General features: G+C 40.5%; 1 protein-coding gene and 1 long non-coding RNA gene across 5 annotated transcripts in view; one reads left to right on the forward strand and one right to left on the reverse strand.

Annotated features, from left to right (window-relative positions):
• Positions 1–17,267, forward strand: part of LOC105283841 (agrin) — a 360,457-nt gene that overhangs the window by 80,224 nt on the left and 262,966 nt on the right. Inside the window, exon 3 of the mRNA XM_026968792.1 lies at positions 12,761–12,796. Within this exon, the coding sequence (XP_026824593.1) occupies positions 12,761–12,796 (36 nt within the window). The remainder of the gene's footprint in view (positions 1–12,760; positions 12,797–17,267) is intronic.
• Positions 1,619–17,077, reverse strand: LOC105283836. Of its 4 annotated transcripts, none has more exons than XR_003406404.1 (5): positions 13,155–17,077; positions 12,745–13,069; positions 11,782–11,914; positions 7,436–11,324; positions 1,619–5,126 (listed from the first exon to the last, which is right to left on the reverse strand). It is a non-coding gene; the product is annotated as an uncharacterized LOC105283836 (long non-coding RNA). The 4 variants fall into 4 exon arrangements; XR_002193636.2 differs by lacking the exon at positions 1,619–5,126 and having other exon boundaries at positions 6,835–9,906; positions 10,279–11,324; positions 13,155–17,069; XR_002193635.2 differs by lacking the exon at positions 1,619–5,126 and having other exon boundaries at positions 6,835–11,324; positions 13,142–17,066.

Raw genomic sequence — 17,267 nt, forward strand, 5'->3', positions numbered from 1 at the left:
GGGGCATCTTGTTTCGTGCACCGCATTAAATTAGAGAAGCACCTAAGGTGGAATAAATTTTATGCGAACTATACGTCTATATACAGGGTGTCCCGGGTTTTAACCGACAAACTGCGGGAGCATATTCTACTAGTGGAAATAAGAAAAAATTCTTATATCGAGTTTGCTTAGAAATGCTTTATTACAAAGTTATAAACCAATATTGAAAAGAAATATCAGATAAGTAACAACGGAACATAGTGTAGAATTTGCAAGGTCGAAGATGTTTATGTTACGTGTATTCACATGTATTCATGTTCACTATGTTGAAACGATTCAGTATGATTGTTACTTTCACAAGAGTAGCTGTTAGATTTCAATCGTCGTGTCAACTAGCAATTACTATCAGAATGCCAAAAGTGTTTTCAAATGAGGAATACACCGATATTCGTTTCGTGTACGGATTCTGTGACGGAAATGCACGAGCTGCCGTACGAGAGTATCAACGTAGATTTCCTAACAGGAGAGTACCAGATAGTTCTGTGTTTAGTAATACCCATTTGCAATTACGTAATTTGGGTTCATTTCGACCTATGAATGAATATGATGATGTTCGTTCAGCTCTAAGACACCGAGGACGCTCGGAAAGAATCTTAAATCTTTTTGATAATACTCCTACACAAAGTGTTCGACGTGCTTCAGCTCAACTGCAGATATCACGAAACACTATTTGGAGAACATTGCGTGCTGATGACAGATTCGCATATCATTACACACCTGTACAAGAATGACTTCCAATCGATTATCAGAAACGAGTCGAATTTTGTAACTGGTATGTGAATGCAGTAGAAAGGGACAATCTTTTCTCATCAATGATATTATGGACAGATGAAGCGACCTTTACAAGACGGGCATATTCAATTCTCATAATAGCCATGTATGGGCTCATAATAATCCACATACTACCAGACAAAGAAACTTTCAACACGAATTTCGATGTAATGTTTGGATGGGTATGCTTCATGACCGGCTTATTGGTCCGTTCTTTTTACCTGACCGATTGAACGGAGAATCTTTTCGAAGATTCCTATCAAACGATTTACCAATTTTGATGGAAAATGTGTCACTGCAGTTTCGCCAAAACAGCCGGATACAGTTAGACGGTTGTCCATCGCACTATGCTAGACAAGTTAGAAACTGGTTAGATGAACATTATGCTCATAGGTGGATTGGTCGAGGAGGACCGGTTTTCTGGCCTCCAAGATCGCCCGATTTAACGCCTCTTGATTTTTATTTATGGGCAACTTTAAAAAATAAAGTTTACAGTACAGAAGTAATCTCGCTTGAAGATTTAAAGCAACGAATTACTAATTCAGTTACTGAGATGCAACAAAATTTTCAGGAATGTCGTACTGTAACAAATTCTGTACTACGTCGATGTCTAGCTTGTATCGATGTGCAAGGACAACATTTTGAAATGCGTCACTAAATCATTGCGTAGATAATTTATATTTTTGTGAAAAAATCCGTTGTTACTTATCTCATATTTCTTTTCAATATTGGTTTATAACTTTGTAATAAAGCATTTCTAAGCAAACTCGATATAAGAATTTTTTCTTATTTCCACTAGTAGAATATGCTCCCGCAGTTTGTCGGTTAAAACCCGGGACACCCTGTACATAGGGTAAGAGCTTACTCGTACTTTGTACGAGCATATGAACGTTTCACACAAGAGCCATGCATGTGTCGAGAAATTTCAATTAAAAAAATTAATGTGTCAATAACTATATCGGTGTCAATGATTGTACCTCTTACCCTATATAGATTTTGCTACGGGAACAATAAATGGAACGTACGAATTTTCTCGCTCGCACACTTTAATGCAGATCAGAGAGATTAAATGTTAATTAAAGCTAATATTGCACAAAATAATAATGTAAAATTCTCCTAATTTGTGTGTTTTACGAATAAAATTAACCAGAGCGATTAAATATCGCGATGCGAGTTTTACATTTCAATCTGCTTCCACTACCCTGTCATAAATGATCACTCGTTGAATTAATGCACACAGTTTAATTCCCGAACGATTGTCGCCCTCGCGATAACGTATCTCGCTCCAGTACCTGCTAGCAGTCGGTTTTTCTCGAGAACTTCCGGTTTCGCCGATGGCGTATCCTCGTCCGCGCATTCAAATCCAGGCCAAAAACTTTCGCGGGAAAGAAACTAATCGAAGTATCAAGTTGATTTAAGCACGGGGTCGCGCCATCGAGCACCCCGCGCCGGAGGAGTGCTCCTCCCGTAGCAAGTTCGATCCCCCCCCTTTCCCCGCCCGTAGATTCGTCCAATCCTTTCGAGCTCGCTTCGAATTAACTCTCCGTCGGGATTGTCGAACGAGCAACTTCGCGGATCTCCCACCCCTTCCATCCCAGCGGAAACCGGGAACCGGCACAATGGCGCGCTTCTGCATATCCGGCGTTCGTTTCCTCTCTACGTTGGCAAAGAAAATCCGTTCTTCCTTCCGTTCCCCCTTTCGTCCTCGCTCGCGGCGGTTCTCGAGATTTCCGAGGACGAAGATGAACAGCGCAGTGGCGGGCCGATCGACGCGAGGGTGGGAAGGTCGCGCCAATCGCTCGCGATTGGGATTGTTCGCGAGTTACCGAGTTGGAGTCAAGATTAATGTTAACTTCGCCGTCGAGTTAATAAGTCCGGCACCTATAAATTCTACCAACTACGTAGCTTCTCTCTCACTTCCTCCCCCCCCCCTCTCTCACTTCCTCTTTCTCTCCCGTTCTCTCTGCTTCTTTTCACCATCCTTTTCTGTATTTCTCTCTATCTCTCCATCTTTTCTTCTTCCTCGTTTCGTTCGTACCTGGACCTTCCTACCAGCGCTCCATTACGGACATTTTCTCGTCGTACGCTTCCATACCGCCCTGAACCTTCCTCAAGCTTGCTGAAACTCGAAAACTTTCACGATGAGAAAAAGCATCGCGTATCAGCAGTCTTCGGCAAGAAGCCCCGAAGCGTCCTTTCCAGGCTCGTTCGCTGCAGGAATTCGCGCGCGCTTTTTGTCGCGATTACTTACGCCAAATAGTTTTCCTATTATGGTCTTCTCGCGTCGACGCCTACCTACTCGATATTGTATTTTATTTGCGTTAAAAGTAACCGAAACAATACGTCGCAAAACATCTAATACAGATTGTTTTACTGTTGCAAGCTCGGTTCGTGACTCGAGGCATCAGCTTAAATGAACATTCCGTAATGTTTGCACAAAGACGACGCACGAATAGATTGACAGATAAATCAGCTTATTAAGTCTAATAATTTATTCTGTTGAACGAAAGCACAGATATTTATAAACTTTTTCTCCCCGAGACAAAACATAGAATGCTACAATTCTCTAGTGTTCTGCTCGAGAAACATTAATCTGTATTTCGTAATCGGACAAACCCTTATAAAACAAAACGCGCGACAAAGAAGAGGGAACTTTAATTTCACCGTGAGGCGAGAGGCCGACTTCCGGCGGCGGAAACCGCATACTCGAAACGGCCGCATGCAATCCGACGCGGTCAGCTTTTTACGAGGGGTACCCAGAGGGCGGAAGGGGTGCGCGAGTCGGTCGCTAAGGACTGCGACTTCTTCGGAAAACCTTGTCGGCGCGGCTGACGTTTAATTTAATAAAACCGTCGCGATTCCTTTCTTCGTTACTCCCTCTTGGCGGCACGATTTCGCGGGGAAAGGGCACTTTCCGCGCCATTTCCTCCTTCCAGGCGCCGTGCCGGTCGTCGTCCCCCGGAGCCCTGTAAAATTCCATCGGAAAAACTGCGCGCGGACCAGCCGGGGGTGCGCCTTGTTAAGAACGTCAAACTTACGCTCGAGAGTTTGCCGGAACTTCGTAATTTCCAGCGCGCGCTGATTGACGTTCGCCGCGCCTCGCCTGGCGCGTTTTTTACGCCTTTTCGGCCCGTCGTCGTTGTCGTCGTCGTCATCATCGTCAGGTGGATGCATTCGACGTTCGCAAAATTATGCAATCTGTCGATCCGATCTCGGCGTGCGCAGTATGTAGACTATAAAGTTACGTGGAATGTTAATTAACTGGTTATAATTTCTATGTATTACGAATACCGAGGTCGTTTCGTTAAATTGGGAGGGTGGTATCTAGGTGCGAATTAATTTTGCACGCAGCTGACATCAATTGCGGTTTATTATCGCAATTAATCGTACAAATTATCCACACAGTTTGACTTGTCTGGCTTGCCTTGTAAATTCTGTGTACTGATAAGACGAGATATTAAAGTACAAATATAAGACGATTTTTATATTTACAAATCAAACGAGATGCATGTGTAATCAGTTTTGTTCGCTTTCAGATTTTATTAACCTTTTGCGCCAGTCCTTGAAATTAGAAAATTATAATTACATTTATTGGCCACTATAGAGCGGATAAACTGCATGGTTATGAATATATATCATTACTTTTTTAATCGTATGCTTAGGGCATGCTAATAATCATCACGAGTTAATTAATCCACCATCAATATTAATGCTGCTCGTGCTGCACACGTTTCAACTAACTGTTCCCGCTCTCCGCCCAACCTTTAATTATTATAATTATGCAACGAAAATCAGGCGTGGCACAAAGAATTTATTCTTAATACCGATGTATGATTATGCGACCATTAAGTCTCAGCTCCCTGTCGCTTGTCCCCCGTAGAAGTAGATCGATCGCTAGCTCGCGTGACATTAATTCATTATTACAACAGAAATTCACAGCTGCTCGAATGAAGACGGCGCTATCAAATAACGTCGAAAGAAATTAATGTTATAAGGTGGCCTGCGATATTTTCACGTCGCAAGTTACGTTCTTACATTAATATTCCGCTTGCAAGCGGTACGAAAATGTTTTCTACTTATCGCGAGGTTTTTACCGCGTGATATATCGTCGCTCACTTTATCGGCGATTTTTCCTGTTGTGTAATTATCCGTTAACCCATTTCACGGTGCCTTGAATCCTACTTTGTCGACGCTGGCCTTGGGATAACGTCCTTACCCCGTCCGAATTTTTCCGTCCGATGAACCCAAAGATCCAAGTCGCCGATCACCCGGATACAAGAACTCTTGTTACGCGAAGGAGCCATTATGCATACTGACTGAAAAAATCATTGAATTTTGTTTGCTGACGCGAGATTCTTGTAAAGCGGAAGTTTTACAAATGACAATTCGTCAATGGGTGCGAAGTGGTTCTTGAAATAGAAACTTGTCAAATTACAAAACTGTCGCAACAATGTCTGCCGTCAATCGCCTGTCGAAATGTCAAGTTTTCTGTGATAAATTCCAATTTTTGCTTTGAAGTTTCTCTTCGATATTCCATTTATTCAACGATGTTCAACGAAAAAAATAAACTAATAATAATAGTAATTCAAAGACTTTTATACCTGTTACAAATATCTGATAATTGACAGTGTGTGTCAGTAGCGTCTAGTACTCCTTTCCCGAGGCTCGCTCTCAGTCGACGGCGTTTCAATTATTAGCGACTAACGCGCAGCTAACGCTGTCATCGTCAATTGTCGTCATACCCGACAAGATTAATTGTTGACAGCTTAATGGAATTTCCGAGTAGGCCGCAATCACGAGGCCGAATTTGCGCCCTTCGTCTCGCTTTTACGGACGATTCATGCATTATTGCTGCATCATCATTTCGTCACGATCTATTATGAAATTACCTGCTTGAACGAAAAGGCATTCCGAACCCGAAGGAGAAGGAAACGTTGATCGAAGTGCGGTGTTACAATGTTAACGGTGAAAAAGTAGGAAAAACTAATTGCACACGTCTAACATTGAGGGCTTATGTAAGGGTTCATTAGCCGCTTTACAACAAACTCGTACTATTAACTGATAAGACTGCTTGTTCAAAACTTTCAGTAGATAAGGAAAAGTTTTAAATAGAAGAGTTTCTTTGCGAAAAAATAAGGCGTAAAAAATAATAAGAAGTAAACTTTTTTATTTAACTGTCACCAAAATGTCACTCTTCCTTTCTCTTTTTTTCACCATCAGATAACGTCGCAATATCACGATTGATGTAATTCACGTGCTATTAGCATATTTTCATTTCTTAATTAGAGAGAACTGTATCATTGCGATACCACTACTTCGCTGCTCCGCCAATTCATCAAAGGATATCGTATGATCCGACAGCGGTATCACATGCCGGTCATTGCACATATGCGGATGTGTATTCCGACCCAGTTTGTTTCACTTTGTATCACTTAACGCGCGTTTCACCCCGTTCCCTCGAGCGTGTGCGCGTAGATTTCCGCCGAAGACGAAGGATCGACACGTCCGGCGCGCGGTGTGAGTATATTGCGCACGTGGGCGCAGTTACGAAAGACGTGAGCTCGAACCTCCGGAAGGAAGGGAAACTTTCTTCATTTTTCGCCGACGTTCGATCGCTGGGCCCACCAGGGGAAGTTTTCCCTGAAATATCGCAGGAATCAATCGCCGGCGCGAGTGGCCGCGATCGCGCCGCTATTTTCCACGCCTTTTCACGCTATCCGGAAACGTAGTAACGGGTTAGCTTAGTCAAGCCGTCAAATGCGCGCCATCGCGCGTTCACGCTCGTCGCCGACGACGTGGAAATGGCTTTTGATCTTGTTTAGCGAAACATTTTTAATCTGCTCGGGCCTCTCGTTTCCATATAACCCAATTTACCTATAATAACTCGATTAATAAACGAGAGTAGATTATAATTGGAAAAAATAATTTTCGAGAGGGAGTTACGCTGTTCAAAAAACGCCATTCTCTTGCACAAGTGAGAAGGGAAATATAGCGTTTATAACTGCATTAATACTTGGACGTTAATGTACACCGCAAATTTATTTTTTATTTTTTTTGCATTTTTTCGCACGTGTATGTACGCGCCTGGAATACCGTAAAGTATCAAGAGATCATATCTGACGTGCCACTTTTCGTCGACAATGCATGGCTTTTGCATCAAAGTGACATTTCATCTACGAAGCACCGCGAGAAGCGGACTCGCGATCCCGTAATCCGCGCAACGTTGGACGCAAACAGTTCGATAGGTTCGTAAAGCGCACAAACACATGACAGATCCTTGACAGTAAACGTTACTAAAGCTAATCAGACCTCCTTCTCAATGATTTCGTATACAGGATATCGGGAGAGTTTGCGTCATAATTGTAAACAAAGTTATTAGGGACAAGTAATTGCAAACGGCATTACGAAGGGCCGCATGACGTCTTTCAAACAACCCGCTCTCTCGAACTGATTTGCGATCCCAAGATTGCAACGCAACCTCACCTTCATAGGTATCGACGGATATCGACAGTATCGGATATCCGCGATACTCACGATCGGTTTGATATCGCGACAAGAAGATAACCGGATTGATCAGCCAGCTGTGATCCAATTGCTCGTAGACACATAGTGAACGTCGACCTACCTCGTCCTCCTAACTGAGGCCGCGGAAACGTGACTGACACGCATCTATTGATCGAGTTGGTTGCGGACACATTGTAGCTGCGGCTAATCTCGGTTCAGACAAACACAAATTCGCGTTCTGCGTTCCGCGCTGCGAATGTGCTACGAAGGTGTCAAATTTTCGGATCGAACCTTCGGATCGTCCGAATATCCGCGCACGCACGCACGTGTCGCTCTAGAAAAATGCGAAATTTTTCGCAGGACACGCTAATAAATAAACGCGGTGTCCCTGTTGTTGCGATACTAAATGCCATCTCCGTAAACGAAGATATTTTTACCCGCACGCGTGAAGCGCAATTTACATTTACATCGCGCGACGCTCCACAATTTTCACGGAATGGCGTGCATTTTACTAGCACGTGCGATAAAGAGATACCGTTGTTTACGCAAAATAAAGTGCACTTGCAGAAAATACGGCGCGTCCTTATCACAAGAGTGTTCCTAGACCGAAAGAGGGTAAATATACCCATATTGTTTATCACTACTGTAGGTAGATGAAGATACACCGTTCGATACAATATCTTTTTATGGCAACAGCAAGCTATCGACTTATCGGGCAATGTGGTAATATGTACATACGTAAAGTCTCTTGTTTCGATCCGAAACTACATGTATAATATATTTCCATCATTTGTGTCGTGCGCAACTTAAATAATTCAAAACGACACAGTTTACTCTTTAATAATAGCGTCTGATTAATTTTAATGGTACAATTGTCCATCGTGCAGTCTTCTCTTTCTTCTTTACTTGAATAATCACGTATCGCATTATTAAAATTATTATCGTAACATTTTTTTATATTTTTAAGGCTTGAGGGAACTAGACCATGCTTGTATACGTACAATTTACTTAAACTAGGCGGGTAAAATTTCATTTGTAGTATTATGGTTCTCTCATTCCGTGTAATATTCTCTTCGGTATATGCCACATAGCGACTTCATCTACTTGGCAGATAGACAATGTTCCATGTACATTCGCTCTCGGACGAGGAAACAGAAAGTCGAGAGTGCTACACCGCCGTTTCTGGCGAGATTTCACGACCCTCGCGTCGCTGTCGAATGCAAAAAAGGGGCGATGAGGAATAGCGTCTGCGTGCACCACGCGTGAAACCCTTCCACGGAAAATAGCCCTGATATATGAGACATTATGTTCATGAATCGCGATAAAGCGCGCGCGCGTGCGATGTAAGCGTACGAATTACGCGCACTGCACTTCAACGCGTTCAATCGTTCTAAAATGTACGTTATCATGCGTGCATCGAATATTTACGTACGCTTAAATTTAACCGCGTGCGATATCGCCGAATAATATATTGCGCACGTTAAAGTATCTCGCTTTGATTGTCCTCAGATTTCAAATACTCTATTTCATTTCCTCTTGCGTTTTGCATAATAGTTGTACGTTGTATTATATAATTATATAATTAAAATATAGTTGGACTCGAAGTGTTATCCAAATGTATCAAGAAAATATATATGTTGCGTCTTATGCATAAAAGCTGTTGAGAAAACTAGTTTAAACTTCGCGCTAATTCTGCCCAATTGTCTCGGGAAGATTCGGGCATCAAATATCGATAGACAAATATCGGCACGACGAGACGCGTAACGATGTATTCGACCCTTTTCTCACGCGACCGTTGTAGCGAGCGAACAAATAAGTGGATCCACTGGCGGATAGTTACTGGCGGATAGTTTACCGATATAGAATTAAGGCGGATTTGTGCACAGATCTGAAAAACGAAAAAGGCGACTGATATCTGGAAGTCACGGAATCAATCGGATGAGTAGAAATTTTTCTTTAATTTGATTTATGAGATTCTTTGCTTGAACAAAGCATTGGCTATTTTTGTATTTTCTTTTCTTGTGACTTTGAGATTCACACGTATATTTTCTTGCTTATTTGTATGTGATTGATATATAATTATTTGAAACTGTTTGAATGTATTGTTACATATTTTTCGTAATTATATATATATATATATACATTTTCTTTTGTTTATTGAAATACTGAACACATTTATTTATACCTTATCTCGCACATTTGCAAAGGGAAATAATCAAATTTCAACAAAAGCAGAAATTTTTAATTGATACATGCATAATATAAATTAAGGTTTTTCTTTTTCCACATATATGATGCCTTATAAATTCTACCGTTACCATATTCTCTTTCTACTTCTTTCTCTTGTTTCTTTATCGTTATTTGCTGTCCTACAATTTTCCTGGGATCCAATGCGCTCTATCAAAACCGCGAGTGAGCATAACATCGATTTCTACAATCTTCCGGTATGCCTTCCGTTTCTGCAAAGTTCCGTGCACAAATCCGTAACATGGTCATTTAACAGGTTTATTTAACTGTGTTGTTTCCTTTTGTCTTGATGTTATCTGTCGCCGAGTCGATATCCGGTTAGGCTCTGATGTCCCATTGATAGATCTATATATACGCAGAAATTCCTAACTCAGATTAAAAATACAGAGTTATATATAACCAGTTGATAATATTAAATAAAAATATGAATTTAATATATCATGTTTCCACGATATATTGTACAAAAAGTTTTAATAAAATTCATAAAAAATTCTACTCATAAACGTAACTGAAAACATAACTGAAATATTCAACACTCATGTGACAGAGCAAACAGATTTTCTAACTAATATAAAAATTATAGCGCAATAAAAATGAACTATACAGCAGAACGAAAATCTCATTTGAGAAAGATGGATGAACGTGTTTCGCATGACATTTTATCAGTCGGAAAAGCTCATACGCATTGTGCTCTTATGTGAATCGCGTGTATCGTACCATTCTTACGTATGCACGCACATGCGAATGTGCGTCTCGCAAGCCAGTCGGCGTGTGTGATCCTTCGCAGCCTGTGTGAGCGGCCGACATGTGTTTCTCGTGTGCGTCGAACCCAGCAGCATCCCGGCGTATCTCGTCTCACCCGCGGAAAGGGGGAATATCGGTGCGATATCGGCGTACACAAATTCTCATAGAGTCGACCTGCATACATATCGACGGTTTGGCAGCGCCGCGTGGCTGGAACTGCAGCAGTATATACGTATACATGGAAGACCATATATGCAATCTTGAGCGATGTCCTGGCCGACATGGCCGTGCTCTCTTCCGAATGTCCAATTTGGAAATTTATGGCACCCCCGACTCGCGCACGCCCTTAACACTCTGCTATTCGCATCGCGCGTTTCAATACGTTGCTACGTTGATTGGTTTGCGACGCGGAGCTCGATTCTGTCGCCGTTTGCGTATTCTTTGCGGACGGTCCGACGAGATCCAGCTCGAATTCTTTTTGTACTATTTGTTCGTAAAACAGCGGTGATTCATGTACAAAAAACGCGTTCGCAATTAATATGGAATTCTTTTTGAGACTTGCCTCAGTGATGTATTCATAATTTAATTGTATCTGAAATTTATCACGTCTGCGCTGCAATGCAAGCCGCACATCACGCCGCAGATTTAAATATCAAAGGAAAAGTCGAATTTTTTGAAGAATAAGCGTCTGGATTTTAACGTGGAGCTGTCGCATTTCTTTTTCTTTCGCTCGCAATATGCATTCGCTCACCGCGTGCGGAATTTTGTTTAGAATACGTACGATAATAAAAAAGCGGGGAATTAATATTCTGTTTCGAAAAATTTTAGTTATTTCCTCCCGTTATTCCCATCCTGCGGCGACATACAGACAATGCGTCACTGATCTCACGTTCCTTTCATAATGCACGTTCGCCGTTCGGTTATCTGTTTTTCGCGGATCTCTCGAAATTCATATGGAAACTTGTAATTATTTTCGACATCACAACAGCTGCATGATACCTCTTCATTAAAGGGGTTTCCTAGAAAGGATAATTAAAGGATAATAAGTTTCACGGGGAACTTTGGAGCAAGCAGAACATGGGGGAGTTGTTCGAATTTCCTTCTTGCAATTCTGTGATAGCACAATTACATATGTACATGCTACCCTATCTAACATATTAAAAGTGATTATTTGAATAACCAAAGAAAGAAAAGAAATAAAAGGATATAAAAGAGTATAGCTAAATATTAGATTGACCGGAAAGTCCATGTTTTTAGCAACATTTACCAAAACTTTGTATCAATTGTTAATAAAGTTTTACATCTGAATTTTGCTAAATCATCCGCGTGGACTTTCCGGTCAATCCAATACATTGAAAGCAAGAAGAATAGATGATACAACTTGAAAAACGTACAACATTGTAAAATTCTTTTATATTATATTATATTGTCGATTTTCAGAAAAAAGTCAGTGTTATGATATTTGTTCATACGTACATGGGCCAAGAATTATTTCTCCACAGATTATAGTTTCTGGATCTAAAGAACGATGTTGCGCTTGTATCATCCTTAAACGCAGGCTGTATAAACGTTTTGTTCATTTATATTTCCATGCGTCTCGCAGCACTAACTATATGACAAAAATCGCGTTTCAATAAAAATAAGCTTGATTAACATGAGATTTAATTAAACTTATTAAGATTTTTAATTAAGGTGGCTTAAATTAAATAAAATAAATCCCATGGCGATGTAAATACTAATATTAATTACTTAGTTTCATGCAAGACAACAGTCTCTTTTACATAATAGTTTGCAAATTTGCAAAATGCTAATATATTCTTGCAATTAATTTACATTTTCAGCGTCTAGATAAAAGGCTTGCACCAAGCCCGACAATCTCACGAATGTATTATTATAACATAATTTTACTCTGCTGAGATTTATCCTACCATCAAATGTATGTATGTTTAAATTGCTTTAAAATGTATAGAATATCATAGGATAACTATGTAATCTCTTTATAATACATTAGTAAATTTGCGGTTTACTTTTTTCGTAAACACATTTCGTAAAGGCAATTAATTATATAATATAATTAATAAAATTAATATATTATAATTAATTATATAATATAAATTATAAGTATATCGAATCATATGCAAATATATCTGAATGAATAATATAATAAATCATTTTGTTAAGTAATCAAGAATGCAAAACAAATTTTTACAATTATCTTTAAATATAATTACAAGTTAAAATTTTTAAGTAATTATAAAACAATGCGATAGTTGCACAGTGCGCTTTAAATATATAATATATGATGCTAAAAAATGACAGTGTGTAATGATATTTTTACGCTATAATTGTGGTGACGGGAAAAGTATGTCATAAAAATGACAAGCTTTCGGAACCAATTAACTGCGTGTACATATTGTAATTAATTTTACTAATACTAACCCTTTTCTCTTTCCAGACATGTCGTACAAGCCGCGCCATCCCGCTATCGAGGGTAAGTGTTTTCAATTACAATACATGTAGTGCTAATGATATGCCAATCTAAATCGGAGAAAGCTTCTCTCATCTGTTCGAAGTTCGGCGTATAATGCTTTGTACAAACGCACACTGTGATAATATTGCGTTTCCAAACGAACAGCAAGGTCTGCGTAAATCCCACATAGTCTCCCTCTCTTTCTCTCTTTCTCTTGTCCATTTACAGCTCTTTGTTGATATTAGTATTAAACAATTACGATATGTCACGATATTTCAAACAAAGCTGTTATTCCTGAAAATTTATAAATTTATAAATACGTCGCTGTAATTTATTCACTTTTCAAGTCTAATGTATTAACAGTACATCCATGCATTACATATCGTTTCCACAGGACGTTTAATTTTGAATCGATTGGTATCGGAAGTATCACGCGAATTGAACACGCGCATACACGCATTCGATAGAAGATTGCTGAATGTAATCGAGAACTCTTCCACTCGGCTGGTAATGCGCGCAATACAACGCTCCACGCAGAGCTCACCCTCGCGCGCCGGGGTGGGTTTCCTGGCGGAATCGCAGATTTAGATAGCTCGACACGCGACGTTTAGGGACGTGTTATTCCGAAGAATAACCCGACGGGAATGCGGTGCCTCTCAAACGACTGGCGGCACAGCTCAATTACACGGAACGTGCGGCAGCCTCGCATACCATGGAATTGCGTTATCGCCGCCAAAATGATCGTGATAACGCGCGTGTTCGCGCTCGTGCCCCGTAACGACGACAGCCGTGCGTCTTGGCGAAGAAATATTTTTCGTCAAAGCCACGTACCGCGTCCACTTTTTAACTAAGTCTAATTCACCGTTATTTTTTACAAATTATCGTAATCTTCTCTTTATAAAATTTGATTGAGAGAGAACGAGATAATTGATGACACAATTACAACAGTAAATACGACTGTAATGCGCGAATACGATACGAGATACGTCTGATTGTGAGTAAAATGTAAAAATGTTTAATAACACATGCACACAGTTCCTTGATGTGAATTTGATTGCGCGTTGTGCAACACTCCAAGCCATAAAATGCGTTAGGTTTCGGCCTCTGTACATTATTTCGCAAAGAGCTTTATAATTTTATTTGAATATTTTATTTTGACTTTTCAAAGGGATTAGTTCTTTTTAAAATTTCACCGTATTCATCCGCTGGAAAATTATGAAAATGTCATACGCGGTATAAAGGGATACAGCACCGCGAAGCTCGCGGACGACGGGATATCAAAATTCCCGATGGCGACTCACCCGGAATCGCTTCTTTTTCACTCTCTTGCTGCCCATACACGCGCACGATGTGTACACACGCGCATATTTGGATAAAATACACAAATAGCCCTTAGTAAAACATAACACGCTTGAAAATTTCTCGCTCGCTGCCGATGCTTCTCCGGCTGGTGCCCGTTTCCCGCGGCAGAGTACGTGCATCGCATACGCAGATATTGACACAGTCTATTTGGTATTTCCGGGAGCTTACCTGTCCGCCTTATTTTTCGCAGTCACTGCCGGAAGTGTAATCCCGAGTGGGCGCAACTGCCTCCTTCAGGGAGGCGTCGTTCTCCAAGCACGAGATCGGCCATCAAACACGGCCGCTTTGCGATTATTTGCACGCCGACGTGCTCTTTCATCCCGGAAAATACAGTGCATACACGCGCGCATCGCGCTCTTCCCCTTTAACTTACCCGGATCGTTACAATTCCCGCCTATTCTCGTTACCGTGGTTACTCCCGTTACTGTATCTACTCTTGTCACCGTTGGCTACTCTCGTTAACGAGATCCGTGACATCACCTATAGAAAACGCTAGAACTCGTCACTCCGCACCTTTCAGCCTCGCCGGTTCTTTCATCAATCGTAATTTTGCAATCGAAGATGAAAGGAAGCGGGGATAAAAAACGATGGAATATTGGCGAGTAGTACATGGAAGCGCGTAATGAAGTTTTACTTCTTGTTTAATTTTACTTTTTCCTTCATTTTGCTTAATCAAAACTTTATTCTTAAGAATATTTCCATTTTGTTGTTGTTGTCACGTTACGTTTTATAGGCTCCGATGGAGCAAGACGAAGTTGAAGCTAATTTCTTATCCATATGCAGCTCTTATCGAGATGTATTGTCATTCCTCTCGTTTCTTATAGGGTCTTAATGGGGTAGCTTTGCGAATCGCGCACCGTATGTGGTCGCGCTAGAGTTTAAAGTTCCTGCACGTGTGCGCGTACACCACGTGTTTCTCCATTACCTAATCCGCTTTGGCCGATGTTATATTTCAAGAAAAGAAAAAATGCATTTGGACAAATGGAAGAGGATTATAGTATGCGAGGGGAAGTGAATGACAAAGAGAGGAAAACAAGTACGCATAAATTTTGTGATTCAAACCAGTGTGTCGTCCTCTCTAATAATTTGGTTCGTTGACGGACACGTTAATTAACGACATGCGGGACAAATTCAGTGAAACAAGATGACGATAGCTTTGGACGACTCGTTATTACTGTGTGATCGACATATTTAACAGAAAATTTCTTTTTTGCTTGATTTGTATTATAATGTAAATGCATGCACGATGTAAGGATCGAAAGCACATGGACGATCTTCGATTCGAGGCCACGTGAATTTTCCGATCGCAAAGCGTTTTTCTGGCAGGCATAGTATCGACTATTAAAATATAGGAAGCCTTGTGTGCAATCAAGTTTTTCGTTGCTGTGCGAAACGTACGAAACCTGCCGTAAAAAGCAGCTAATTGATTATTCAAGCCAGCGAAGTTCACTTTTTCTTTCAGCGGGCATTTCAATTTCCGGTCGTCTTGATAATTAGTTTCCCGATTAAATTTCAATTAGAGCAAAGCTCATTTTAAGCATTTAAAAAAATCAACTTCCGCTCCTTTAATTACACTTTTGCAGCTTCATTCATTAAGGATCCTTTAGCGTGTTCAATATTAAAACAATGTTCTTGCATCTTGGCGAAATTCATAATTGTAATTAAAATGGATATGATGCAATATGAATATATAAGTACTCTTAACAAGAATATATACCCTTCTGCCTGTCTGATGGAAATTTCTATTCAATCAAGTCTCTTTCGATGATCGAATATCCATTAACAAAGTGGAAACTCGTATTGTGCCGACAATTAATGTTGAGCGATCGTTCGTAAGGCGCGTGTCAATGGACGCTGTTGGACGTATCATTAACCGCGAATGTGCAATGAACATACATATTCACGCGTACTGTGTAACGTACCGTGGTGGTCGCGCACATACGGTGTTCTTCTCCAAATATTATATCCGGCATTTGGCGCTGATGAACTTAGTCCGGCGTTTTGCAAGTTTCCCTCGTATTACATTCGCTTTCCGTGCGATATCATACGTGCACGGACCTACTTATGCGATACCTGTAAGATGGCTGTTTACAGCGGCATAAAGTTTGAAACTACCTGGCTACCTACTACATGGCATTGATTATACGACACGTAGGGCGGTACCAGGGGTTTGCACAGCGTACACGCGTACAGCCGGTCCATATTAATATCGAAATTGCCTGGCAGCTAGGATCCTGCCCAACTATTACGCGTTCGTTATTGCGCTCGATATAGCTTTATTGGAGACGCGGCTGATCATAACGTATCGTAACTATTGATAGATTATAGTTCAATTGAAAGTAAATCCATTCAAAAGTCAGTAACGTTTTGTCACTCTCGTTTATACGGTCGCTCTGGTAAAATTTATTAAAATCTATTTACTAAGATGTACTCTTTTTTTGTTCTTCCAAGCATTTCATCGCATCATCAAGCAATATATTACACTTCGGTAAAGAGCAATTTTTTTCAAAGTACGCAATTTCCACGGTTTTGTCCTGCATTAACTCGAATTAATACCGAATTAATACCAAAGTTCCTCGTCATATTCATTCGGTAATGGTGTGACCGGCAGGGTGATTAATTTGATCGGATTGTATTTAATAGCTGTTTCGGGTTCTACATATTCGCTCGCGCGTCGAAAATGGGTATATGTGCAACAAAGCGCGCGTCAGGGAAAATGCGTTACATATTATACGTAATGCGAAGTCCTGCGCAAATAGATGAACGTGTGTGTACAGCTACAAATTCGCATATTGCGTAAGCTATAGTAGCAACGCGCACGCGTTATAGCTATAGTAGTACGTGACACGAAACGTGACTGATTGCTGTCTCTTTTTTTATGAAGCGCTTAAATGTGCAACAAACGAAACCTTTCTCGTAATATTTTATGCGCATATATACAGGGTGTCCCGGGTTTTAACCGACAAACTGCGGGAGCATATTCTACTAGTGGAAATAAGAAAAAATTCTTATATCGAGTTTGCTTAGAAATGCTTTATTACAAAGTTATAAACCAATATTGAAAAGAAATATGAGATAAGTAACAACGGAACATAGTGTAGAATTTGCAAGGTCGAAGATGTTTATGTTA

The sequence above is a fragment of the Ooceraea biroi genome, chromosome 4, assembly GCF_003672135.1.
Source record: "Ooceraea biroi isolate clonal line C1 chromosome 4, Obir_v5.4, whole genome shotgun sequence".
NCBI lineage: Eukaryota > Metazoa > Arthropoda > Insecta > Hymenoptera > Formicidae > Ooceraea > Ooceraea biroi.